Here is a 27413-nt window from a genome sequence, read left to right as displayed (position 1 = left end):
TCGGTTAACTAGAAAAGAAAACAAATAAATAATGAAAGATCCTGATCTCAGAAGAAAAAAGAGGAGATACTATGGTGAGATTGAGAGAACTAAAAAATACAAACACTGAGCGTCATCAACATTTTAAACTTTAAATATTTCAAGGGTCGGTCGGTTAACGGGAGGCAAAGTTTGTTGTTTGTTTGTCCTAAGTGGTTGTTTCGTACAATACTTCAACATCAGTGGGAGTGAACTTGAAGCTTCCTGCATAAAATGTACAGTGACGACCATGATAATACCCTTGCAGGAAGCGGTAAGACCAGCCACACCTGGTGTAAGAATTTTGTTTGCTCCTTGCGTCGTTTGATATGTAGATGTCGTGTCCAACACCAAACGTTGGTCCGTAACGACGGCATCTGTATATTGCGTAACTTGCTAGCCAAGACTTGATCTGCAGCTTCACGGGAGCGTAGCCTTTGATGTTATACAGTGAGAAGATAAATGATTTACTGGATGAAGCATAACTGCAAATGCCTAGGAAAAAAACAAAACCATTTCGCTTAGTATTATAATAACATGTGTACCTATTGATATTTCTTAGTTATAAATTCACATGATTACGTACTTACAAACTCTCATCCTTTCATATCGACCAAATACAAAATAGCCACAGGCATGTTGGTTTAAAGTCAACGATTTCATTTGTTTAATTTTTTTTTAAATTCTTAGTTCAAAGAAAGTGGTGAGAAAAAAAATTCTCAATACACATTTGTGCACGGTCCACTTATTACGAGGAGACTGGGTCGGGAGTGACAAATTTCTGTTGTTTGCCCAGTCTCCTTCTTCGTCCGATCCTCGCCGCCTGACATCGATTTTAAGTGTTCTCTTTGTGACTGGAAACCAGGAAACTTCAGCCGTGAGGTAAGTAGATCAAAAACATTTTAGATACTGCACTTGGAATGTTCAAGGTGTCTATAGAGCGGCTTCTTTTGTCCCATTTGGAACCAAAGATAGTAAATTTGCCATGACACCATTGTTGCTCAGAGGGTAGATATTCGGGATCTAGTGGAATTGTAAAGGATGATATGCAAAGGAAAAGAAACAAAAACAACTAGGAAAACATGGAATTTCAAAACTCAAGCAAAACACAGCAACTAACTGCTTCGGCAAGGAACAGCACGCGTGCACACAGTCAAATAATCCGTAGAGTATACACGGCCTCTATGGACAAACTAGCTGATAGCTATGCAAAAACAGGCGGTACAGTAAAACCAATCACATAATTGAACCACTTAAAACAATTAAAAAAAAAAAAAACGTTCTCTCCAGTAGGGGGCAGGGGAAGGGGGGGGGGGGGGGAGGGGGAAGGGTTGGGTGGGACGCAACGCACTGGTTAAGTTATTTAAACGTTTAATTTGACATGGAACTATTGCGAATCAGCTGATCTGAATTAGCCTTATTCTGTGAAACTATTTCTAAGTCATTAAATCACTGAGTAGAACTCTTGCTGCTGTCAAATGATACTTACGAGGACTGGACCAAGACATGTCAGCGTATCCACCAAATATGTAGTCGTCGACTTTTATTATAGTAACAGTGGGACCCTTTCCATCACATCTTCTGTGAAATGTAGATGCTTTCCAGCCATCTGTCTGAGCATGCCAACACTGCACAAATCTACTGCGGGATGACCTCCGGAGGACTGGCGCCAAATAAGAGTTCAGTTGGTCCCGGTACTTGCTGTCGAGGCCTCCAAGAATGGAAGATGCATCGAGAACATCTAAACAAAAGTCAAAGTACACGATTTAAAGGGACAAGCACAAAATATTTCCTTATACTATGCGTACTGTACAAGTATGGTTGCATGCAATAAAATTCAATAACATAATTGGACATCAATTTTTGCACACTATTTATATCGTGAAATGGATAACAACTCAAGACATTCTCAGTTTACATTGCATTATCCAGCCTAAAAATACAAAGCTTATAAAAATTCAACGCAATATTCTTCTTCTCTCCTCTTCTGCTCTATTTCCTACTTCATTTTTCACTTTCAATAGTTTAAAAATAATAATAATAATAATAATAATAATAATAATAATAATAATAATAATAATAATAATAATAATAATAATAATAATAATAATAATGTTTAAACAGGAAAGCTCTCTAACCCGTGGGTGATCTACAAAGAGGTCCTGATCCAAAATAACATTAAATTATTAAAGGCCAGCAATCAAATGACAAATATTAAAAAAATACAAACGTAAACTATCGATAAAAAGATTTAAATTTTTTTTTCTAAACTGACATATGGTGTCAGAGTTCTTCAAGTTACTGTTCAAGGCATTCCAGTCTTTAAAGGCATGGTAACAGGTTCTTTGTTTGCCCCAGTTCCGTTTTACTGATTGAAGTCTAGGATGATTTTTGCAACGTGTGCTATATCTATGTACATCGCTGTTTCTTGATAATTTTAATTTATGAGATGTAATTCATTCACGCATTTATAAACATACAAGCAGCGATGGAAGTGCCTGCGTTGTTTTAATTTTAACCAGCCAAGCTGATTAAGAGCACAGAACGCAACTTCCAGTAGCAGGAACTTTGCCTCATCCAGAAATAAGTCTTTTTTTCCAAACCTTTATGTAGGTGAGATCGAGAGGCCAATGACCCTGCAAGCGCTTTGCATGGAAAGTGAAGGCATAAAAACGAGAAACCCATAGGAACTTTAAGTCTTTTTAATTATTACCAGCCCTTTTTGTCTTAACAAGTAATAACAACAATGCTTCTTTTTCCAGCTTAAAATTGTTTACAAAAGTGTTAAACAACAGTCATCAAATTCCCCTTACCTTTCGCACATGTTTTGCCACTGAATCCGCTCTTGCACTGACAGCTGTAGCCTCCCACTTCCTTGGTAGAGCAGGTTCCTCCATTCAAGCATGGACTTGCATCACATGATATACTTTCTGCAAGGTAATGTTTAAAGTACTAAACGTCCAATCTTCAAAGAGAACAAATTTTTGCTTGAACAAACAAATCAACAAGAAAATGGGACATGTACAAGTGCTGCAATCTCATGATCTTTACAGGAGTTAGTTAACAAAGTGTAATTCTTTGTGATAGCATATTTTCATCAGGACTCATCAGTACTGTGGATACGTACAGTAGCTGTTATTTTGTGATGTAAGACTGTATTACGTCATGTCGTATAATAGGTTTCTCACCCACCGTGAGGTTGTTTCTAGAAGTAAAAACTATGTCCATGATCTGGTAATACGGCCTTTTAGCCCAAGTAATCTGTACGAATGGAAAAATGTAATATTTTTCAATTTTATGTCTCGAATTTTTCTCACTCTGATCCTGTGCTTGAAACCCACTGGCGAGACTGTTAATTTTGCAAGAAATGCAGCTGTTAGTTTGTACGTTCTGGAGAATACAGATAATTCAAAATCTCCTAATTCGCTAGTTATAAACGATGACCCTTTATGTTTATAGTATGATGTATTGCCATCATAAGTTTTAATAACTGTAATAAATCTGGGAGAACAAAGTTTGCCTACTTTTAGCACTTATCGCAAATGCGATTGGCCCCATGTTGAGAGCAATAACTTCCAAAAGGGGCTCGTACTCAATGGAGAGTTCTATCCATCATCTGTTCCATAAGCGAGAGGTGAAAGTTGTGACATTCGACTAACACGGCCATATTTATATCGATCATCATCATCATCATCATCATCATCATCATCATCATCATCATCATCTTTATTTACCCTCTGATTGCAGCTAATATCTCCGAGCATTTACCCACCCAACCATGAGAGTATACACACAAAGACCAGACCACAACACCAGGAACTACGTCCCCTACTCTTTGCGAACAGTGTGACGGGGCCTACGGTTTATCGTCCTTATCTGTGAAGACTAGAAAATCTAACCATTTGCAGATGTCCGAGCAAAGGCATTTCTTTCTCCGTTATTTAAAGACCCTGAGTGTTGGTCTGGCCGGAGTTTGAATCCACGACCTCCCGCACGGTAGTCCGGTGCTCTACCAATTGAGCGAACATGGTCATCAACGAATGTTAGCATAAAACCAAGTAATGAGATAACTATCGCTTTGAATTTTTTTCCACGAAGCAAGATTAAACATTTTTTACCAATTCTATTGTAATAAAAACGCTCAAAAAGTATCATTAAAGCTCTTCGAGAGCTATCTTTTCTTTTTATAGCGAGAGATCGATCTTCAGAGTCTTTTCGAATCCAACCATTACGCAATGGAAACAGCTAATATTAACTACGCTAGTTTTTCCAGGTGAAGATTCTTCACAATCAATCAATCAATCAATCAATCAATCAATCAATCAATCAATCAATATTGTTTATACACGAAATCGGATCATGTTACATGGTCTCCCTAGGAGTCGTGTACATTTAGCCTAAAATTCGTCAAGTTACCTAACTGCCTAACCTAAAAGACCAATACAATAAAACTTTCAAAGTTAATTTTCACTGAGTAAACTTGTCACAAAAAATCTTTCCCATTGAATTAAATTTTGGAATGGTTTGAATTGGGCCGCTGCCTAATCTCTAAGGGAATCTTAAGCTTGTTCCATAGAAGAGATCCCCTATAGCGTAGACTCCCTTTTGCAGACTCAGTTCTTGGTCTGGTGATATAGCAATTTGAACAAGGATTTTCTAAGGTTATAGGAATGTATACTTGAAACATTAGTAGAAATTCGACACAAGTACGGTGGGGAAATATATTATTGTGGACTTAATACATAACAACAGCCAGCTGTTTTAATCTTTGCAATTTTAACTTTTCCCAACCATGTTCATCCCACAGATCACTTGAATGGTTCTCATAACTAGAAAAGGTTACAATTCTAGCAGCCCTATCCTGTGGCTTTTGGAGTTTGTCAGTTAAACCCTTCCCAATATTGCTCCATACAGGACTACAGTAATTAAAATAGGGCGTTACAAGTGCATTGTACATATTTTGTCTGGTTTTTAGTGGTACGATTGGACTAACACGCCTGAAGACTGCAAGAGCGGCCTAAATTTTCTTTGAGATAGCGTCAATATGTGGATGCCATGAAAGAGAATCATCAATGTGAACTCCAAGTGATTTATATTCGACAAGCCGCGCAAGTGGTATATTACTGACCCTAACAGTAAACTTTTCTTGAATTTGGGATAGTTTAAGTTCACTCCCTATGAGCATGTACTTTGTTTTATTGACTTTCAAAAGTCAACTTATTTGCTATCAACTGTGATTGAACTGATTTCATATCACAATTCATGGACACATAGGTCCTCCGTAGACGAGGTAAGAGTAGTATCATTTGCATACATTTTCGGTTTTCAAAACAATTACATGATGGGAGATCATTGATATAAATGTGTAACGTTGCTAAGAGACTTGACTAGTCTCGCCCCAGGACTTCGGGGCAAGGAACACGTGCAGTAGAGCGAGTGAGGTCGGCCATTTTTGTAGCGCAGTTGTTGTTGTTGTTATTTCGTTACGCTATTAAAGGAGAGTTTATCCACTGTTACACTGGTGGCAGCGGTGGGATCGACGAAATGGCCTCGAGGGAAATTCTGGAAGATGTAATCGAACGACTAACCATGCAGTTGAAGCTGGCGAAAGCAACTTTGAAATCGACTAGCGAAGAATTTCGACAAGCTCAAGAGAACCTTGAAACCCTGGAGAAAGAACACAAACGGGTGGTCCGCCAGATCGGTGAACTGAAGAAACGGGAGTCCGAGCTAATCAGTGAGAGGGACGAAGCGAGGGAATCGGCGAAGGAAGCGTTGGAGAGGGTATCGGAAGTAGAAACTAAGCAGCGCGTGAGACAATCGCCGGCGGCGACGAGAGTGAAGCCTGAAAAATTTTCGGGAAGTGGCAACGACACGGACTTCCAAGCGTTTTTGGACCAATTTGAGGCGTGTGCGAGGATGAACGGTTGGAACGACGAGGAAAAGGCAAATCAGCTAATCTTGTGCATGAAGGAAAAAGCTCGTGTGGTTATGTCCCAACTCTCGTCGAGTGACAAGAGCTCTTACGAGTGCATGGTGGAGGCTCTTCGCAAGAAAATCGGCATGCGTCAGGTTCCCGGAGCCGCCAAAGCTACGCTCAAGGCTCGACGAAGGAAGGTGGGACAAACTTTGCTAGATTTAAGCATTGATATTAAACGCCTGTGCGGGAAGGCCTACCCAACCTTGAGCACGGCTAGCTTGGAACAAGCTTGTATAGATCATTTCACTGATGCTATTGCGGCAACACTTGCAAAGGACGTAATTCGCTCTAAACCCTCGACCCTAGATAAAGCCCTGTCAGAAGCTCTAGAGCTCGAAGCGTTAGAACTCAGAGCAGTTAGAATGAGAGAAAGGGTTGTAAGCGAAGTGTCCACCCTTGATGAAGAAGCTTCCCGGGTGCAAAATCTATCTCTACCAGGCTGGGCCCCAGAACTTTCGACTATGATTGCATCCGCTACCGCAAAGGCAGCAGCCGAAGCAGTGGTTAATGTTATCCCTTCAAGTGGCGTTCAAAGGAACTACAGGCCCCCCCAATTCGGATGGGCTAATGGCAGGGGTAGAGGGTGTTGGTCATGTGGGTCTGCGTACCATTTCCAGAGAGATTGCCCGCAGGGAAACTTCCGCAGGGCGGGGGACAGATCGTAAACGTGAGTCGCTCCCCGCCCGAAGACCAAGTACCGGTGATACGTATAAGCTCCATCCAATCTAACGTGTTTTTACTTGACTGCAAGATCCAAGGGGTCCCTGTGAGTGCAGTAGTGGACTGTGGTAGCCCAATATGTATTTTGAGCAATGAAGTTTTTAAGTGTATTGGCTTAACCGACACCCTAGGGAAGGTTGGGTCCAAGGTCGTGGGTGCTGAGGGCTCACAGCTGGACATCTTGGGAACTATGGAACTAGACACAGCCCTCAAGGGGATAAAAACTAAACAGCTTTTCTATATCTGTGACAACCTCAAGCAGAGTGCCCTACTTGGAGTGGACTTTTTAAAGGACAATGGGTGTGTTGTCGATTTTAGCAAGGGAATCCTTCACGCTGGAAACAGAGAGGTTAAATTGAGAGATGAAGCAAGTTGGGGGTGCACAGAGTCTCCCTGGTAGAAACTGTTACAATTCAGCCAGACCGCAAAGTTGATCTCATGTGCCAGGTTAATGGGGCAAACTTGGAGGGAATTCAGGGTGTCCTTGAACCCATGGATAAATTCTTTGAAAGGTTCCCAATTGCAGTGCCTAGTACTCTATCCTCAGTCAGTAACGGATCAGTCCCAGTTCGTTTCTACAACTACTCTGATCAACCAGGTACGATCTACACGGACACAAGTGTGGGAGAGTTCTGTCCAGCCGTAGAGAGGGGTCAAGCAATACCCACAGGGCGAAATTACAGGGTTGAGTCCACCTCTGATGACAGCCATATAGGAGCAATGAATTGCAATGCATTGTCAGTTGAATTGGAACCGGGTTGGGCTGTAGTTGACGAGATGAGGCAACTGTTCCCTATAGATAACGATCAGATAACGGAAGATCAGAAGCTGAGCGTGTGGAAAATCATGGCCAAGCACTCTAATGCAGTATCCAGGGGACCACACGATATTGGCCACTGTGCTAAGGCACAACTTAGAATTAACACCGGAACTGCAACTCCTGCGAGACTGCCACTGCGCCGCTTTTCACCTCAACAGGGGGAGTACATAAGCAAGGAGACGCACAGGTTGCTTGAGAGAGATGTGATAGAGCCGTCTACCAGTCCTTGGAGTGCTCAAGTCGTCTTAGCTTCTAAGAAGGATGGCTCTTACCGTTACTGTGTTGATTTCCCCAGGCTAAATAGTGTCACTGGCAAGGAACATTACCCTATTCCAAGGATGGAAGATATGATCGATGCTCTGGCTGGAGCGAAATTTTTTTCAACCCTGGACCTTGTCTCTGCCTATCATGCGTTTGAAATTCACCCAGATGACAGGAAGAAAACAGCATTCTCTACAAAGCAGGGACACTGGCAGTGGAAACGAGTACCCTTTGGGCTTTGTAACGCAGCTCCCTTCTTTGTACGGCACATTGCAAGTCTCTTAGCAGGAATGACATGGGAAGAACTCTTGGCATTCTTTGACGACGTCCTTGTCTTTAGTGCTACCTTTGCCAAACACTGTGAGTCCTTAGATCGTGCTCTCTCTCTCATAGAGGAGGCCGGGTTGAAAGTGAAGCCAGAGAAATGCCGTCTGCTACCACCCCGCGTACCATTTGTTGGACATATCCTGTCAGCCCAAGGAGTTTCCACAGATCCCGAAAAGGTTTCTGCAGTGAAATCCTGGCCACCTCCGACCAATGTGTCTGAGTTGCGTGTTTTTCTGGGAAAGATAGGTTACTACAGAAAGTTTATTCCGGATTTTGCAACTCTTGCAAGTCCTCTTTTCCAGCTTGAGGAGAAGGGGCGGAATTTTGTGTGGTCCAGCGACTGTCAGAGGTCTTTCGACACCCTGAAACAAGCCCTTTGTGAAGCACCGGTCCTTGCATTCCCAAGATTTGACTTTCCGTTTATACTAGACACCGATGCTAGCACAACCGGCGTTGCAGCTGTGTTGTCTCAGGTGCAAGATGGTGAGGAGCGCCCAATTGCATATGCCGCTAAGGCCTTGACAAAATCACAGAGAAAGTGGCCGCCAACCAAGATTGAGATGTATGCGCTAGTGTTCGGGACAGAAACATTCTACCCATATTTGGTCAACAGGCAGTTTGTTGCTCGTCTGGATCATCGATCGTTAGTGTGGCTTCAAAACTTCAAGCATCCAAAACCGCAGGAAGCCCGATGGATTGAGTACCTTCAACAGTTCGACATGAACATAGAGCATCGGTTAGGCCGGTTACATGCTAATGCTGATGGTCTATCCCGTAGACCTTGGCCAGAAAACCCCACGTCTGACACCCTGGATGAGTCAAGCAACCCTTGTGCACCATTGACTGTTGGAGCGACTACCAGTAATGGTACTACAACTTCCGCTCAGGATAGGAACCAGTCGGAAACCGGACACCCATACCCGCTGTGGTCCGATGCTCACCTTAGAACAGAGCAGTCCAAGGACAAGCATTTGAATTTAGTGCTGCAATGGCTTAAGGAAGGAGGGAGACCGCCTAAAGAAGAGATGGGTGGGGCTGACCGACATACGTGGTCTCTATGGGGTCAGTACGAACGGTTGCTTTTGAAGGACGAGGTGTCATACCGGCGGTGGTTTGATGAGAAAACTGGACATGAGGGTCTACAGTTGTGTGTCCCACAGCAGTTAAAGGGCGATGTGCTGCAGGAGTTACATGACCAGTGCGGACACCTGTCAGTACGTAAGACAACAGATGGTGTGCGGAAACGCTTCTACTGGGTTGGCCACACTGCGGATATTGAACTGTACTGTCGAACGTGTCACACCTGTGGCTCCAGGAATGGTCCGATTCCACGGGCGAGAGCACCGATGCAATCTATTAAGACGGGCTACCCACTGGAGAGGATTCAGATCGATATTCTCGGCCCTCTTCCAGAGACTGACAGAGGAAACAAGTTTGTTGCTGTTGTGGTGGACATGTATACCAAGTGGCCCGAAGCATACGCCTTGCCTGATCAAGAGGCTGGCACGGTCGCGCAAGTTGTCATGAACAACTTTGTATGTCGTTTTGGTTGCCCTCGAGGAGTGCTTAGTGACCAGGGACGTAATTTCGAGTCTCGGACGTTCCGCGGCTTATGCAGCTTGATTGAGTCCGTCAAACAGAGGACAACACCATACCATCCTCAGTGTGATGGGGGAGCAGAACGGCTTATCCGCACAGTTACCAGTGTTATGTCCAAGATTGCAGGGGAGCAGAAGGAGTGGGATCAGTATCTTCCTAAAGTCCTCCTGGCTTTGCGAGCATCCACCCATGAAACGACCGGCTTCTCCCCCAGCATGCTCATGTTCGGCAGGGAGCTGAGATTGCCTATTGATGCAATGAGAGGGGGACCTCCATCAGAGCGACCTTCTGATTACCCATCTTTCGTCAAGAATCAGCATGAAATCCTTAGGGGAGTGTACGAACGAGTGGCTGAAAATCTGAGGGTCAACCTCCGTCACCAGAAGGATGTGTACGATGCACGCTGCAAGGGAAACTCCAAGCCGTACCGAGAGGGTGATCTGGTATGGCTGGAGGAAAAGGCTGTTCCCCGTTGGTTACACCGGAAGTTCTATCGCCCCTGGTCCGGACCATGGCGAGTAGTGGAGGTCATATCTGATGTCACGTACAGGATCCAGTGCGAGGAGGTGGCACCCACACGGGAAAGACGGAAGACGAGAACGATTGTGCACTTTAATCGTCTTAAGCCGTACTCTCCGAGACCTGCTCAGCTTCAGCCAATGTCGCATGATGTCGAGGGGGTCGCAGGCCTTCCTGTGGATCTGAATGTTGAAGAGCGTGTTGTGATGGAGCCACCGACGGCTCGTGGTATAGACGCCTTACCTGGGGATCTGGCGCCGACGGAGAATGCCGCAGTTATTGACCGTGAGTCAGACCAGCGACCGAGACGTTCAAACAGGAACCGACAAGCTCCTGCCTGGATGGGAGACTTCCTTGTAGGGAAGGACATTGATAATGCCCTTCCTCCACTAGGGAGGGGGGGTGTGTAACGTTGCTAAGAGACTTGACTAGTCTCGCCCCAGGACTTCGGGGCGAGGAACACGTGCAGTAGAGCGAGTGAGGTGGGCCATTTTTGTAGCGCAGTTGTTGTTGTTATTTCGTTACGCTATTAAAGGAGAGTTTATCCACTGTTACAAATGGAATTAAAATAGCAAAGTTCCCAGAATAGTATAGAGTCCTGTGGAATGCCACATGTCAGATTACAGAAATCAGATTGTACTCCATCCATAAAAGTCACCTGTCTTTGGCCAAACAGATAGGACTGAAACCAGTCAATAAATTGGGAGCCGACCTCGCAGGTCCTAAGCTTTCCTAACAGGATATCATGGTAAAATCATGGTGTCAAAGGCTTTTTTCAAATCTAGAAATATTATGCCACCTATAACATATTTTTTTTCCAAATTCCAATACAGTTCATTTGTGACCTCCAATAAACTGTCTCAGAAGAAAACATGGGTCTGAAGCCAGATTGAGTTTCAGTTAACAAATAATTTTCAATTCTTTTTTGTATTTTAATAGTTTTTATTTCATTTTATTTAGTTAGAGATTCACAAATGAAAATGATACAAGTACAGAACACACACACACATCTACAATTAACACCAATATCAATAATAAGATACAAAAGGCTGCGGAAATTGTCCATTTCTTTTATTTCGCCTTCGATCGATACCACTCTTTCCTTTAGGGCAGTGACTTCTGACTGAACGCCTATCATAGCCTTCTCTAAACTCTCTACTTTCTCTATGACGTCTTCCATTTTCTTATCCATTATTTCAAGCTTTTCTAGTATCAGTTGTAGCCTCGAAGCGACGTTCTTCGACATGTCCGCTGCTGCAACTTCGTCTGTATCACAAATTCTTTCTCTTGTGGAGATAACGTTTCGCTGTCAGTAGAGCTGCTGCTTCCCCTTTCTTTACGTTTAAGTCTGCTTAAAAATTCGGCCATATAAGAGCTCTCAAGAACAAATTTTGCGGCAGCGATTTTAGAAGCGTCCTCACTCCGCCATGGCAGTCCCCAGTCCCCAAATAATTTTCATTGGTACAATTATGTAGTTGGTTAAAAACAACTCTTTCAATTAGTTTACTAACAACAGGCAGAACTGAAATCGGTCTTTAATTACTAGGATCAGTCTTTAGACCTTCTTTGGATAGTTTCCAAGCATAAGGAAATATTCCCGTACAAACCTTCACATGTTGGACCACCGTATCCGCTCTTGCATTGGCATCTGTAGCTTCCTCCTGGTTCATCAGTGCAGCTTCCCCCATTCAAGCACGCACTCGAATCACATGATCGAATTTCTGCAAGGTAATGTTAAAAATGTGAAATTTTCAAACTTCAAAGGGAACAAATTTCGCATGAGCAAAAAAAACAACAAAAAGGAAGAAATCGAGTGCCGCAATACAATGACCCTCACAAATTTAAGTAGCAAAGCGTAATTCTTTGTGATAGTATATTTTCATCAGTAATGTGTGTATTGCCACTGTTATATAGAAATATAACTTCTGTGGATAGGTTGTGTTGTCTGGTACGTATTTTGTAATGCAAGATTTTATTACGTCATGTAATGCCGTATAATAGTTTTCTTACCGACTGCGAAGTTGTTCGTGAAAGGAATTGATGTGCCTATGATCTGGAGTTCTCCCATTAACTCCGAGTAATCTATTTCAACGTAGAAGTACTGGCTAGGATATTACTAAAATGACTGCATAGTTTTTTTCAGTGAAATATCTTTTTACTTCAAAGAAAACTGCAAATAACGAAAATCCATTAAAATCGTCATTTGAGGCGCTTACACGGGTTTGAGAGTCTCGCGTGCTAAAACAATCATTCCACCGCGTTAAAAACACTCACATCCTTTTTTTTACAATCTCTAAATGATTTTGGGAAAAAAATGTGATTTTCTGAGTATACGAAATAATTTAATTTCGAAGGAATACAATTCACTGCAGTAAAAGTACTTTCTGAATAAAATTAATTTTCACGATGTGCGAAACCCTTCAAATGGATTAAACTTCTGGTGGTTGAATGTTAAAAGGATGGTCTATAGATTTCTGCAAAAATTTCTTTGGGCAAACGATTAAGAGCGACGCGAGAGCTTTTCAAAGTCCGTAAAAAACGCAAATATTTGACCTCCCGCGGTAAACTTTGAAGTTGGGGGGCAAACAAATTTTAGTCCGTGCACATACCCATATTAGGTTAAAATAAGCACAAAGAAAAAAATTTCGAAATGTTCTAACCTAATATAATGCTGTGAAAGACAGGTCGAAAGGCCATTTAGGTCCGATTCTCTGGTCGTTCGTCGTATAAGCTTGAGCTCTGTTTGTAATGTCCGATGTACACTGCACAAACTGTTAACGCATTCAGTTGTCGAATACGAATCTTTGATCAACTTTCGGCGCGTTTCTTCACGACTGCATCTTCTTCGACGGCTTAGTCATTTGTGAAGTATTGGTTGGTTTATAGTACACGAAAGTATTAAATCTGATTGCTGCTAGTTAGGATGGCTAAAAAATGTCGGCGCTTACAGTCTATCTTCCATTGCAGGCAGCTTTTCGTTCGTTACGCAATGCAATGTCATGGACATTTTAGGCGGTGGAACAGGGTGAAATGATCAAATGTTTGATTACTGAACAGGTACATACTCAAGGTAACAACAACGACAACAACAATTAAGATAGCGATACCTTTAGGTACGTTCTTGTTCCCGTGCTAAAATCCTGTTAATTTATTTATTCGCGAATTCGTTTGCGCGCCGGGTGTTGTTTGGAGCGTTAGCGGGGGGATAAGATCTTACAAAACAATATCAGTAGACTTACTGATGAAGATCACTACATCCTTTAGCTAGTTCTTTTCACTTTTTTTTTCTTTTACAGGCAGATGACCACAAATATCGCTTTTCCGGTATAAATGACTGATAAACAGCAATGAAACAACGCACCCCCTTCGAAAAATGTTACCTTTCTTTTGTTTCCCGGGTGAGAGGAATCCTGAGAGAACATTGAATCACCCATTTTTTCGTTTACCGTAAGTCTGGGTGACCTGTGGCTTCGGGTGGTCATTCATCTGTGTCAGTTACACAATTACTTTCTTGGGGGTGCAAATTTATGTTGTCTAAATTAAACAATAGCTAACAACGTAGAGTAAAATGGCGAAACACGAGCAAGAATTGGTAAGGATTTTCTCTTCAAAAAGCGTGAGTTTGAAAAGTTATTCGAATATTTTTCGCTCTTATAACTGTAGTGTTGTCAGGCTAGTGATCGATTAGTCGAGAAGTACGATTTTAGGTGGGATTTCCGGTCTCGAGAGTCATAAAAAAAATCCAGATGTTCGATCGGCGTAATTCGCTTTGCAGCAATCTAGAATGAAGATGAAAAATCAATTTAAAACCCTGTCTTGCCCCGATTAAGCCGATTCTGTGTTAGAAAGCTAAACTTGAACGCTAAAAAGATCGGATTTGGAGTGAGATTTTCTGACAACGATGATGCATTCAGTGCGTTGCGGATATTGAAAACTTACCTCCGCAGTACCATGTCATGATTGAAGATGAATTCATCTCAGCACGTTCTCAGAACGTCAGTTGACAATGATGCCTCCTTTTGCTAACGCGCAAGTGTTTTGCACATCTCGAAATTTAGGTGTCAGCAATAATTTTCAGATATAATTAAGCTTCTATTTGGATAAAGAAATGTCTTTTACTGTTTTGCCAGTTTTAAAGCTTTCATGCTTTATTTTCCCTGAAAAAATACTTGTTACCCCCAGTTTTCTCTACCGATTCCACCTGCTCCTGTATAGTCATAAACGAAGCACAAATATATCCATATTAGGAGGCACCGTCCTTCCTTAACAACCCGCAAAAAGATTTTGACTAGGGTACTATAAATTGTTTGAATACAGAAACTCAACTGCATTATGTTAGCAAACGATTCAGATAAGCCGTTATACAAGCTCCAAACTTTTAAAAATACAGTAACAAGCCGCATATAGGAAGCCTTGACTTTTCGCAACAGGGTTGAAACATGACACGCGCAGCTCTTTGCGAACGGAGTTGAATGAAAAATCGAAAGCGAAGTAGATCGGACACAGCCAGACATCTCAAATTCAAGAAACGTTCAAGTGTACGAGCTACAACCTTTCTGAGACAAGCATTCAAGTGCTTTTGAAGTTCCAGCCCATCGAGAAGCGTAATAGTTGTGCACATTTCAGCAAATGTTTTGCTGCGTGGTTCCGAGCGAAGGAAGGGATCAAGGACGGCTTTTTTATGCTGAACTGAATTCCTCGCAGATGTCCAAGTGTACGAGGTACAACCTCACTGACACAAGCATTCAGTTCACGTGTTTAAACTTCAAGCTTATCGAGAAGCGTAAGAGCTGTGCACATTTGTCAGTGCAAATGTTTTGCTGAGTGGTGCCGAGCGACGGAAACGAACATTATGGCCGCCGTTCGTACGGATTTCATGGATGAACTTTTGTAACTGGAGTCCTCGTAAATGAGTAGAAACATAAAGGCAGGCATTAAGCTCTTCTTCAAAAATTTCTTCGATCGGTTTTAACCTCTTACCGCCAATGCAGGATTTACAAGCCATCCTGAAACTTTTGAAGGTAACCGGTTGTTGTTGTTGTTATGTGATCTAAATCGTAATATCATGCAATTTTTCTGATTTTAAAGGAAATTTAAGAGATACATACCATTAAATAGTGTCATACGGAACTTTTTGGCTTGTATTGTTGTTATATTGAGAAGGCATTATCTAGTATTTCTTTCTTTTCTTTTTTTCTCCATTTTCCGAAGAAACTTTCGCTTCTCGCCGAGGAAAAATTAGCTTACCGACACCTGGGGCAATCGTTCTTCATATAAGGTCACGTGATTAGCGTATGCGACATGACTATACTACAAAACAAAAAATTGTTGGAGAAGTAAAGCAACTTCGCAGAGTATGCAGTCGTTCTTAGTTTTGGAACTGGAGCGCCCAATAAGCATTAGTTGCTTACAGTAACAAGGAGGTAAAATACCCAAGTTTCGTTAGACTCAGAATTTTGGGACAATTGCTTCAAAGTAATTGTAGTTAAAGCGATTCAGGGCTGAAGCACTGCTACTCGAAGTTTCCGCGCTTTTCAGGTTTAAAAGGCAGGGGCGGATCCAGGGGAGGTGAAATGGGTGAATTTTCACCCCCCTTTTTTTGAGCCCCCTTCCTTTTTTTTTTTCCTTATCCGTCAAATATTGAAATAATATTTGATTTCTCTAATTGAGGTGGAGAATGTGCATTAGCAATGACTGGTTCTACCAATCAATTTATTCATTTTGAGCCTGTTGAAATGGGGTTGACAGACCTACACGACTCCCGCTGTGTGCTCATTGTGTTGATAAAAGCCTTTATAATTTTGCTTTAATAAGCATGTCTTTAAGCGATTTCCCTTTTCTATAATAGATAAAGGGAGGTTCCTTGTATATCTCTCCTCGTAGCGGCTGGTTTTGTATTAAATGCCATTCAGTGTCCATTAGAATATTTTTCAAACATGGCAGTGATGGTTGAAATTGTGTCACGAAGGGAAGAATTTTCTTGTGCACTTTCTGTTTTTGTGTAAGAGCGTTCTTCCTTTCTGCGAAGTTAACTTCGGAGAGGATTTTATCCACCAGGTTACTAGGATAAGCTCTCGATACCAGGCGTGTTTTAAAGTTTTTAATGTTTTCGTCAAACACTACTTTAGAAGCGTTTGTCCTCAGAAGTGCCTGCTGGGTGGCAGCTGTTGTAGTTTGTGTACTGAAATGTTTTAGTAGGTTTGTAATGTGTGCGCACGTCGAGAATCGATTCTTTCTCGAATCTCTGTCCCTTATAGACTGTTGTATCCAAGAATGTTGTTTCTTATTGTGAGACTTCAGCGGTAAACTTTATGGTAGGGTGGTACGAATTTGCTTGCTCAATGAATTTTCTATTTCTTCTTTGTTTGTATCCCACAAGTAAAATACATCGTCAATGAATCTTCTCCACATTAGTGGTTTGTGAACGCTCTGCCTTAAGATCTCCTTTTCTATAGATGCCATAAAGATGTTGGCAAAAGCTACTGCCATTTTAGTGCCCATGGCAGTTCCGTGTGTTTGGAAGGAGTTCTCCTTCAGTATAAGGCTGAGCATTTCTCTGAGGAAATTTGTAGCTATAGGAGGGTTATTGGCATGAAAGTTCTCGTATGCGTGGCATACTATAGTGATTGTTTCAGTCCTCCTGTGGGATATTCGTGTAAAGGCTAGTGACATCCATTGAGACTAGAAAAGCGTTTCTAGGCACCCTAGTGCTTTCAATAAACCTTATGAAATGTCTCGTATCTTTTAGAAACGAGTCCTGTATTTGTGCTATTGGCTGAAGTAGTTCGTCTACGAATGATGATAGGCTTTCTGTTGGGCCATCACACCCAGATATGATAGGTCTTGACTTCCGACTAATGTCGGTTTGTGAATTTTTGTGAGGGTATAAAACACTGGGCTTCGAGGCGGATTTGGTGTTAGGTTAAACCATTTAACCGTCATTTCGTCTATGCACCCTGCTTGATGAAGGGCATTAATGAGGTGTTTAACTCTCTGGGATGTGTCTCTAACCATTGGTTCGTCTAGTGGCTGACAGTTATTTCTATCATCCAATTGTTTCTGTTCGTCATTGATTTTGTTTTCTCCGTTCATAACGACGGTTGTTCTGCCTTTATCTGCTTTTTTGAGAATAATTTCTTTGTTGTTAACGTTAATAAGCTCCTTGAGAGCTCTTCGCTGCACAGACCTCAAACACCTCAACCAGGCTTTGGCTCTATAAAAAATTACATTATTACAAAAATTCACCCCCCATTTCAAAATCCTGGATCCGCGCCTGAAAGGTTTGCTCGCACGTTCATAATAATGAGACGCCGTACCTCGTTATTTACCCTGAGTTTATATGCTCTTTCTCTATCTTAACACATGTGCGAAATAGGAATTCAATAACAAAGTGCATTCGCTTCCTGTAGGCTGTGTAACCACCAAATTAATCATCAGGTTTGGTTGTAGTGGTAGTTTCGCCGATCGTAAAAGCTATGAGATGAAAAGGAAGCTTTTCTCAAAATTCTTACAAATCTCAACACACAATTGCTCCCACTGCAGCTAATGTGCAATTGTCGAAAATCAACGTACTTGCTTACGGCATGCACAACACGGCAAATCTTCGTCATTTAAGCTAGTCATTTCTCAACCTGGTTTGATACGACCCGTGACGACTTTTAAAAATTTTCTCCTTTGCTTGTTCTTTTTTTTTTTTTGCCAGGGCTTTTGAAAGACTCGAAAACATTTCCAATATTACTAAAGCGAATAATGGTGCTCGATGCGAACTTTAGAAGTGATTTGTAACCAGCGAAAACACAACACTCTCGGGAACAATATCAAGTAAGGTGACGCCGTTATATGGTTAATAAGGTTCCAGACCCAGTGACATTTTTTGAAAAAAAAAAGTGGATATTTTGTGTTGAAAAAAAAATATTTTCATCCATTTTTAATAAGTTTTTTTTTCGTCAAATCGTTTTTCACAAGTATCGAAACTTCAAAACTGAGAGAAAAATTTGGGGGACATTTCCACTTTAAAACTGTAGCATAAATGCAACTGATCCTGATCTGACTATATCAAAACCAAAAGACAATTATTGTCAGGAGCATTACAAGTTACAATATTTCACCTTTTGTTGCATTTATGTTGCAAGTAAATTTTACTTGTTCAAAAACCCGTTTCATTTTTTGTCAGGCTGTAGTGGTTTTTTATATTAATGATGCTTATTTGGCCAAATTGCAGCCCCGAGGTTCTTAACTCGCCGTTTTTACGCGGGTTTTTATTGTGGCCTATACGTTCCGATGTATATTTTTATTTTAAATGTGGACAACTATTACCTCTTTTAAATGCTTGGATGAAGGTAACAGGCTAACCATACAAAGTACAATAACTTACTGTGCTCGCATTGCGGCCCTGTGAATCCGACCTTGCATTTACAACTGTAAGTGCCATCGCCATGTTTGATACATTTTCCTCCATGTTGACAAAGGTCTGGTGTAACGCAAATGTCAGTGGCTGCAATAGAAGTGAAGTTCGAACGATATGAACAACTATTGCTCTATCTAAGTAATATCTGCAGTGGGTAGAGTGTTGAAAAGTAAAACTACAGTACAACAGCATAACATGATTTCAAAATTCCAATCTGGGTTCCGCTCCATCCATTTTACGGTCACGACCCTACTTAAAGAGGCTACTGGTAGTTCGGCTTTTAACATCGATCGCAGTGGTATCGTTGCCGTTATATTTCTAGATGTCAAGAAAATTGTTTGTCGTATATCTGCGTGCAACTGGCAATGTTATAAAACAATTGGTTTATGCATTTACCTGTGCGTGTATTGAGTTTGAGTTATGATGCACGTGCACCCAAGAAGTTTAGCACTGAAGAATCTAGAGTTGGTCGAGGCGTACTCTTATGCTTCTCTCGTGTTCTTGAAACTTTCCACGTGCATGATAACTCGATACACACACGTTTAATTATAAATCTATTGTTAAATACCCTGAATGCTTGTTGTCCACTTTTTATAAATTCTTTGTCACCGTTTGTGCAAAAAGGGAGTTAAGTTGCGCTTATTTGGAGTATTCTTCAACTCGCTCCTTGCTTTGCTGCTGTTGGTGACACAGCAGTTAGGCCAAATGTGCCATAACCTTGTCCACATTGCAAGTCAAGTTTCGTTGAATTATCAAATGCTGTAGAAGTATTTGTTTTCAAACAAGTTGCTGACACGCATGTCCTAAAGAACAAGTCACACTTTTGCTAAAACACGTGACTGAAGGTGAAATAAAAATGAAGCTTACATACCAGCTAGCAGACCTGAGACAGTCATTTATTTAGCAATTGAGCGAGTGATTCGTTTACGCACCGAAGTCCTTTCCAAAAAACTCACCACAAATTCATTTACGAGGTGAAAACTTGAATTCAAAATAAATAAGTAGTAATGTTCATTGCAACGAACATATCTGCCAAGTTTTAGATTTCATGAAAAAAAACAAAACAAAAAAAAAAAACAAACAAACAAACAAACAAACAACAGCAATGAAAATAGCCCGACCAACAACAACAACAGCAGCAGCAAGAGTGACTTGCATTCTTACCAGAACGTGAAAATTGATCTTGTATGGCCTGAATTTGTCCCTGAGTCAAAGCTAGGTTATACACCTGCATCTGGGTAATCCTGCCTTTGAAGTAACTGCCATTAGACTTCCACGCTCCCATTGTGACGTTGTTCTGAGTACCGAGTTCAAAATCTTTTCCAATGTTTTCCTCCCCAACTACGTCTCCATCAACCCACACCTTAGTCTCACCACTCGAGCGGTTGTAGGATGCGCCAACAAAGATCCAGTCAGGTTTGAGAGAGGAGCTCCTTAGCGGGTACGTTCCCAAGTGATCTCCGTTTCTAAAACGGGCAACAACGTTCCCATCGACTATCTTTATCACGAATTGACGTTTTTGTCTTGTCCAGTAAGTGAAGACAGGTCCGTCTTGGCTATCGTAGTACAACCAGCACAACACCGTCATTGAGTAACGCACATCAAAAGGGAGGTTGGAAAACTTGATAGAGCTATTAAATGTGCCTTTAAACTCATAGGAGCCGTTAGCATTACCGTCAGGACCTGGAGCCAGACTAACCCAACTTGGGATGCCACGGGTTACTCGATTGTTGACCTCCTCGGTTCCATACGAGCCATTCAGAGGAAAAAATGCAACCGGATCTGGAACTTGTTAGAAAAAGAAATACTGTAAGTGGGTTAAAAACGATTTCCAGTTGATGTTAGAACCAAAAAGAACTATTTCAGGTGACAAGGTACTTGTCGACAACCTGTGAGAAAGTCGTAATCGTTGGTGAAAATATAACACTTAACTGGATGATAAATTCCACTCAGGTTATCGAAATGCCAATGTCATCAACGACGGTTCTTTTCAGTATAACAATGACGCCCGGATGGCCGAATAATAGACCAGATTTAACTATGAAAAGAACTACACTTTATTCAGCCGCCATGACACCAGAAAGCATGGCCCACACAAAACCCCATGATCCTTTGCACGTTTACAGAATGCGAGAACTTCCGCTAACACAACTTCCGGTAGACAACACTATCGATACATTACACTCAGGACACAGGACACTCACTCAGACAATCATAACTTGCCGACTTAAGATATTAAGTTTTGGCTCAAGCCATTTAAATCGTACATTTTACAATCTCACCAAGCACTGTGTTGAGATTTCGATAGGAAATAGAAAATGTAACTACAGCTGAAGAAGTAAAAATTAGCATTAATTCGCTCAGACGAAGGGATAACGTCCGAAACGTTAGCAATCGAATCTCAGTGCTGTGGCCAAAATACATTATCAACTCTGTTGATAAAACCAAACAGTGAGTTTCCACTGCTTACCAACACAGCAACAAAGTTTCTTTAGAACCAATCCCCTTATACTTTAATGGTGCACTCTCTTAAGTTTAAATTGGCTAATTCATTCAGATTTAATGCTTACGTTTTTGTGGTTTTGGTATATTAAATTTCGAATGCTGTACGTAGTGAGTGGTTTCTATCCCCATCTTTGAACCATGCCAAAATTTTGCCTTCAGGGAAACTCAGGGAAAGAAAACTTTCGCTCTGTTACAACAAAACAGCATTCAAAAAAAAAAATTACCCTCTGTATGACATTGTTATTGTTCATGAGCAGTTTGCTGCAAATGCACTAAAAATGTATCATAACTGCAGAAAGGATGAGGAAGTGGTAAGGTTATTACGTTCATACCCTAAGCAGATTTCTATAAATGCGCGCTATGAAAAAAAAAAAAAACTGGAGCTCCGCTATTAGGCTTGGCTAAATATATATATTCTTGAAGTGATTAATGAGAAAAAGGGGAATATCAACCCGTTCTGACCAATTTGAGCCTAAACACTCCTAATAATTACATTTTCCTGGCTACAATCTGTCCGTAGATGTCATTTCGTAGTGTCATTATCTTTTTTTTCTTTTGTCACTTCGATTGAGTCCATCGGATACATTGGAAACACATCGATTCCGACGAAATCTCCGGAAGTCTAGTCGTGCCATGGGACAAAACAAGCACACTGCACCTGTAACATAACCTGTTCTTTTAAGATTTAAAAATCTCTAAGTCGAGACTGGCACGCTTAACATGTAACACAACTCGTTCTTTAAGCCCTAAGTCGAGACTAGCACGCTACGCATGTAACATGACTCGTTCATAAAAGCAATTGAGTCGAAACAAGCACGCTACACATGTAACATAACTCGTTCTTAAAGCGATAAATCGAAACAAGCACGCTACACATATGACATAAATCGTTCTTAAGTCATGAAACCAAACAAGCACGCTACCTGCATGTAATATGACTCGTTCTTTTAAAGCCCTGTGTCCACCGAGCCCTAAGTCGAGACTGGCACGCTCCACATAAGAGCTGAGTCGAATAATCACGCTACACATGTAACATAAGTCCTTTAAACTTACTCTAAATATGACTAAATATGACTAAAACCGAGTTTAGGCTTATCGGATCTAGGCAGAGGCTAAGTACTCTCACAGAGTCCCCAACATTTGCAATAAATGATTTTCAAGTTAGCCAGGTCACTACTGCAAAATCACTTGGAGTGACCATTGATGACAGACTTGATTGGAGTGGCCATATCGAGAAAGTAACAAAGAAAGTCGCTTCTGATATTGGGGCCATAAAACGAATAAGGCACCCTGTCTCACAGGCGACCTTACAACTAATATATAAAGCTTTAATACAGCCACACTTTGATTATTTCAACATTGTTTGGGGAAACTGTGGGATAACCTTACGGAATAAGGTTCAAAAGCTACAGAACAGAGCAGCCCGTGTTTTGACCTACTCAAGCTATGACGTAGATGCTGGTCACCTCTTCAAACTTCTAGGGTGGAAAAACCTAGCTTGCCAGCAACAATTTCAAAGAGCTACGATGGTTTACAGGTGCCACACACTCTCTTAGTGCACTCAATCTCCTGGTGCCACACACTTAGTACACTCAGCCCCCTAGTGCCACACACCTATTAAGTACAATCATCCCCCTAGTGCCACACACTTACTTAGTACAATAACCCCCTTAGTGCCACACACTCTCTTTGTACACGCAACCCCCTAGTGCCACACACTTAGTAAACTCAACCCCCTAGTGCCACACTTACTTAGTACAATCATCCCCCTAGTGCCACACACTCTCTTTGTACACGCAACCCCCTAGTGCCACACACTTAGTACACTCAACCCCCTAGTGCCACACTTACTTAGTACAATCATCCCCCTAGTGCCACACACTCTCTTTGTACACGCAACCCCCTAGTGCCACACACTTAGTACACTCAACCCCCTGGTGCCACACTTAGTACACTCAACCCCCTAGTGCCACACACTTACTTAGTACAATCATTCCCCCTAGTACCACACGCTCTCTTAGTACATTCAACCCCCTAGTGCCACATACTTAGTACACTCAATCCCCTAGTGCAACACACTTACTACACAACCCCCTAGTGTCACACACTTACTTAGTACACTCAACCCCCTAGTGCCACACACTTACTACACTCATCCCCCTAGTGCCACACGTTCTCTTAGCACACAAAACCCCCTAGTGCCACACACTTAGTACACTCAACCCCCTAATGCCACACACTTACTTATTTCAATCATCCCCCTAGTGCACACACTCTCTTAGTACTCTCAACCCCCCAGTGCTGTTTAATAAGTTGTTTAATAACATGTTTTCCTGGCTACAATATTTTTGTCTGTTTCAAGGTGTCCTTTCGTACTTGCTGTTGGAGCTACCATTAGTATTTGTTTTTGTTTGTTTGTTTTTCTCTTTTATCACATGAAAGCTTGTTCTACACAACCGTATCAACGTTTCATAATTGTGTAACATTTTCTTTGGTTACTTGTTTATTGACTACATTAGGGTAATTATATTTTACGACTAAAAAGGATAAAAACTCACCACAGGCATCTGGGTTACAATCTTGAGTCTCGATAGCTGGCGCCAGATCACTGCAGTTCTTTCCACCATACTGAGGGTTGGTGCAACCCCTTGTTCGTGTTTGAGAACCTCCTCCACAAGTAACATTGCATTCAGACCACGCGCTCCATTTGGTGTAATAACCATCGATTGCTAAGAAAATAAGACGAGGCATTGATTAATTAAACCTCTAATACGTTTCCGGCTGCATAGAGCTCTATAATTTCTATTCCTTTTGCAGGTACGAATTTCCTTTATGTCCATGTTTCAATATTTTTAATATGCCAATTATTCTTCGGGCTTCTAACTAAGTTAGAGCCTTGTCCTTCAAATCCTTTAGTACTCAAGTAAAAATTTGTCGAATTAGGCATGGGGAGTTTAAACTTTTTGTCACCTTCACGGTGAAGGCGCGGTGGTGTAGTGGTTATTGGTTGGAGAATTTTCAGTTACTCGGGCAGAGACTAAGGGTAACATATTGTGAGCTTTGCTTGAGGAAATGACAATGTTTAGCCGTAGAAAGTAGGTCTTAGGGATGATTTCTAGTTGGGTAGCCTGAAATTATGGGTAATGTTTTACGCCAAAGACTTAGTATATTTTTGTGGTTGAAAGGGCGCGGACCTTCCCCTTAGTTTTCAAATGTTGAGTTCGATACCTGGGACTTGGAGTAAAATGGCGAAACACGATCAAGAATTGGCAAGGATTTTCTCTTCAAAAAGCGTGAGTTTGAAAAGCTCTTCGATTATTTTTAGCCTTTATAACTGTGGCGTTGTTAGGCTAGTGATCGATTGGTCGAGAAATGTGATTTTGGGTGGGATTTCCTGTCTCAAGTGTCATAAATAATTTGCAAATGTTAGCTGTCCACGTTAGGTGTCTCAGTTTCTTTGTTCCCTTCGCTCCTTTTTTCAGTTAAACTTTTATTGATTATTAACTTTACATCCAACCGATTAAAAATGTCACAATACACATTGTGTTAATACGCCAAGTAAGCCTTTTCTTATCCCGTTTTGTAATTTGAATAAAAAATGACACATTCCTACCTGTACGATTAATTTGTTCTTTAACGGCCTTAATTTGTTCTTGAGTCAATGCTAGCTTGTACACCTGCATCTGGGTAATCCTGCCTTTGAAGTAACTGTCAGAATGCCTCCTCACTCCCATTGTGATGTTGTCCTGAGTCCCGAGGTCGAAATTTGTTCCAATGCTTCGCTTCCTTTTTTCGACTCCATCGACCCACAACTTGGCCTCGCCAGACGAGCGGTTATAGGATGCACCAACAAAGGTCCAGCCATGTCTGAGAGTGGAGCTCTGAAGGGGGGTCGTTTGCGAGTGATTTCGATTTCTAAAATGGGCAAAGAATTTCCCATTGTGTATCCGTATCACTACCCCATATTTACCTCTTGTCCAGTAAGTGAAGATAGGTCCATCTTGGTTATCGTAGTACAACCAGCATGCCACCGTCATTGAGTAACGCACATCTAAAGGTCCTCCAGGGAGGTTGGAAAACTTGATGGAGCTATTTAATGCGCCTTTAAACTCATAGGATCCGTTAGAATTACCGTCAGGACCTGGAGCCAGACTAACCCAACTTGCGATGCCTCGGGCTACTCGATTGTTGACCTCCTCGGTTCCGTACGAGCCATTCAGAGGAAAAAATGCAACTGGATCTGGAACTTTTCAGTAAAAAAATAAAAAAAAAAAATGACTGCAAGTGGGTTAAGAACGATTTTCCAGCTGATCTTAAGCCTCAAAAAGACTATTTCAGGTGACAAGGTACTTGTCGCCAACCTGTGAGAAAGTCATAATCGTTGGCAAAAATATTACGCTTTACTGGATGATAAACTCCACTCAGGCTTTTGAAATGCCAATGTCATCAACAACGGTCCTTGTCAGGATTACACTCACTCAGACAATCATAACTTGCCGACTTAAGATATTAAGTTTTGGCTTAAATCATTTAAATGGTACATTTGAAATCTCACCAAACACAATGCTGAGATCGCGGAAGGAGTAAAAAATGTAACTACAGTAGAAGAAGCAAAAATCAGCATTAATTCGCTCTGACGAAGGGATAACGTCCGAAACGTCAGCAATCGAATCTCAGTGCTGTGGCCAGAATGCATTATCAACTCTGTTGATAAAACCAAACATTCTGAGTTTCCACTGTTCACCAACGCAGCAACATAGTTTCTTTAGAACCAACTCGGCTCTTACTTTAATGGTGCACTGGTTTAAGCTTAATTGGCTAATTCATTCAGATTTAATGCTTGCGTTTTTGTGGTTTTGGTTTAATAAATTTCGATTGCTGTACGTAGTGTGTGGTTTGCACCCCAAGCTATTAGGGCATTGAAGTCTAGTTGTACAATAAAACCGGAAGTACAGTCTAGTTTATTTAAGTCACCGGATGTCTAGTCATAAGATGAAACTGGGAGTGTAAACAATACTTTAAGGAGAGTTGGAAAGTCGTCCGATGGAGTCCATTGGATCCATTGGAAACACATCGATTCCGATGGAATCTCCGGACGTCTAGTAGTGTCATGGGCCAAAACAAGCACACTGCACCTGTAACATAACTCCTTCTTTAAGCCCTAAGTCGAGACTTGAACGCTTTACATGTAACACAACTAGCTCTTAAAACCGGGAGTCGATACAAGCACGCTACACATGTAACATAACTCGTTCTTTAAGGCCTAAGTCGAGACTAGCACGCTACACATGTAACATCTCTTGTTGTTAAAACCTTGATTCGAAACAAGCACGCTACTCATGTAATCAAGAGAGAATACAAGCTTAAATCAGGAGCAAACTAACAACGATTAAACTTAATGTTAGGCACCAATTAATTGTTGTCATCCGCTGTGCAGCTTGAAAATCCGCGAAAATAGATCGGTAAAAATAGCAAACGGTGGATTCAAAGAAGAAACTTACGGAGTAATTTCTTTCTCTAAACTTGACCTACTCCTTCCTCCCATCAAAAGGACACTGTTATGCTCGGTTATTATTCGTTGTAAGAAGAAGTAGCGAGGTGAAAGCTCTTGGTCGTCATGACTGATTTCAGTTTCTCAGCCAAACAAATATCAATCCGATGCAAGTTTTTAGCTTTGGCACAAATAATCTATTGCTGTTTCTTGTAAGAGACACCAAACTTAACTTTTAGAGATTTCCTTTCTAGCTGGAGCAATTGATTTCAATGTATTTTTGGTAGAAACAAGTTGCCTTAAAGAGTCGAACTACAAAGAACCTAAAAAAACTCGTTGTTTTTGGAAACAAAATAAAGAAGCCAACAAAACGTAGAACTGGCGTGTTCAGCTAATGAAGAGCGAGTATTTTCGCCGCTCGGCCAATCAGGAGTATAAAGTGATTTTGCCTTCTGTGAAAGGAAAATTAAGAAAAAATGCCCTCTGTTACAACAAATCCGCATTCAGTAATTTTGCCCTCTGTACTACATTGTTATTGTTATTATTGATGGGCAGTTTGCCTCATATGCACTAAAAATATATACTTTTTATTGTTGATAACCGCCCTATGACCTGTCTTTTTCAAACATCCGGGACTTCAAGTAATTTAGCAAACACAGCAAAACATGGCACGGATTTCTCTTCAAAAAGCGTTAATTTGAAAAGCTATTCGATTATTTTTACGGTCTAAGAACGGCTATCTCTAAAACAGGGAACGGGGAATGGA

General features: G+C 41.3%; 3 protein-coding genes across 3 annotated transcripts in view; 1 reads left to right on the top strand and 2 right to left on the bottom strand.

The window, feature by feature from the left end:
• The window catches only part of LOC146454971 (uncharacterized), a 394059-nt gene that overhangs the window by 241220 nt on the left and 125426 nt on the right, over positions 1-27413 (bottom strand). The gene's annotated exons all lie outside the window — the stretch shown is intronic.
• The window catches only part of LOC146454976 (uncharacterized), a 234456-nt gene that overhangs the window by 163638 nt on the left and 43405 nt on the right, over positions 1-27413 (top strand). The gene's annotated exons all lie outside the window — the stretch shown is intronic.
• LOC146454979 (uncharacterized) lies at positions 89-25947 on the bottom strand. The gene is made up of 8 exons (XM_085094855.1): positions 24770-25947; positions 23715-23885; positions 19816-20439; positions 18619-18738; positions 11852-11965; positions 2832-2948; positions 1508-1759; positions 89-513 (listed from the first exon to the last, which is right to left on the bottom strand). Exons 1-8 carry the CDS (start codon positions 25191-25193, stop codon positions 188-190), a joined length of 2148 nt encoding a protein of 715 aa, XP_084950981.1. The 5' UTR covers positions 25194-25947; the 3' UTR covers positions 89-187.

Source organism: Pavona decussata, unplaced genomic scaffold (genome assembly GCF_977016875.1).
Source record: "Pavona decussata unplaced genomic scaffold, jaPavDecu1.1 SCAFFOLD_291, whole genome shotgun sequence".
Lineage (NCBI taxonomy): Eukaryota > Metazoa > Cnidaria > Anthozoa > Scleractinia > Agariciidae > Pavona > Pavona decussata.
Note: the sequence above shows the minus strand (reverse complement) of the source record. Positions and strands in the feature narration are given on the sequence as shown.

Coding starts and splice junctions, on each gene's coding strand:
- LOC146454979 (XM_085094855.1), bottom strand. CDS start 25,193: ATGACGGTGGCATGCTGGTTGTACTACGATAACCAAGATGGACCTATC. Junction 23,886..24,769: donor AGAACAAATTAATCGTACAG/GTAGGAATGTGT, acceptor TTATTTTCTTAG/CAATCGATGGTTATTACACC. Junction 18,739..19,815: donor AGATCAATTTTCACGTTCTG/GTAAGAATGCAA, acceptor CTTCTATTGCAG/CCACTGACATTTGCGTTACA.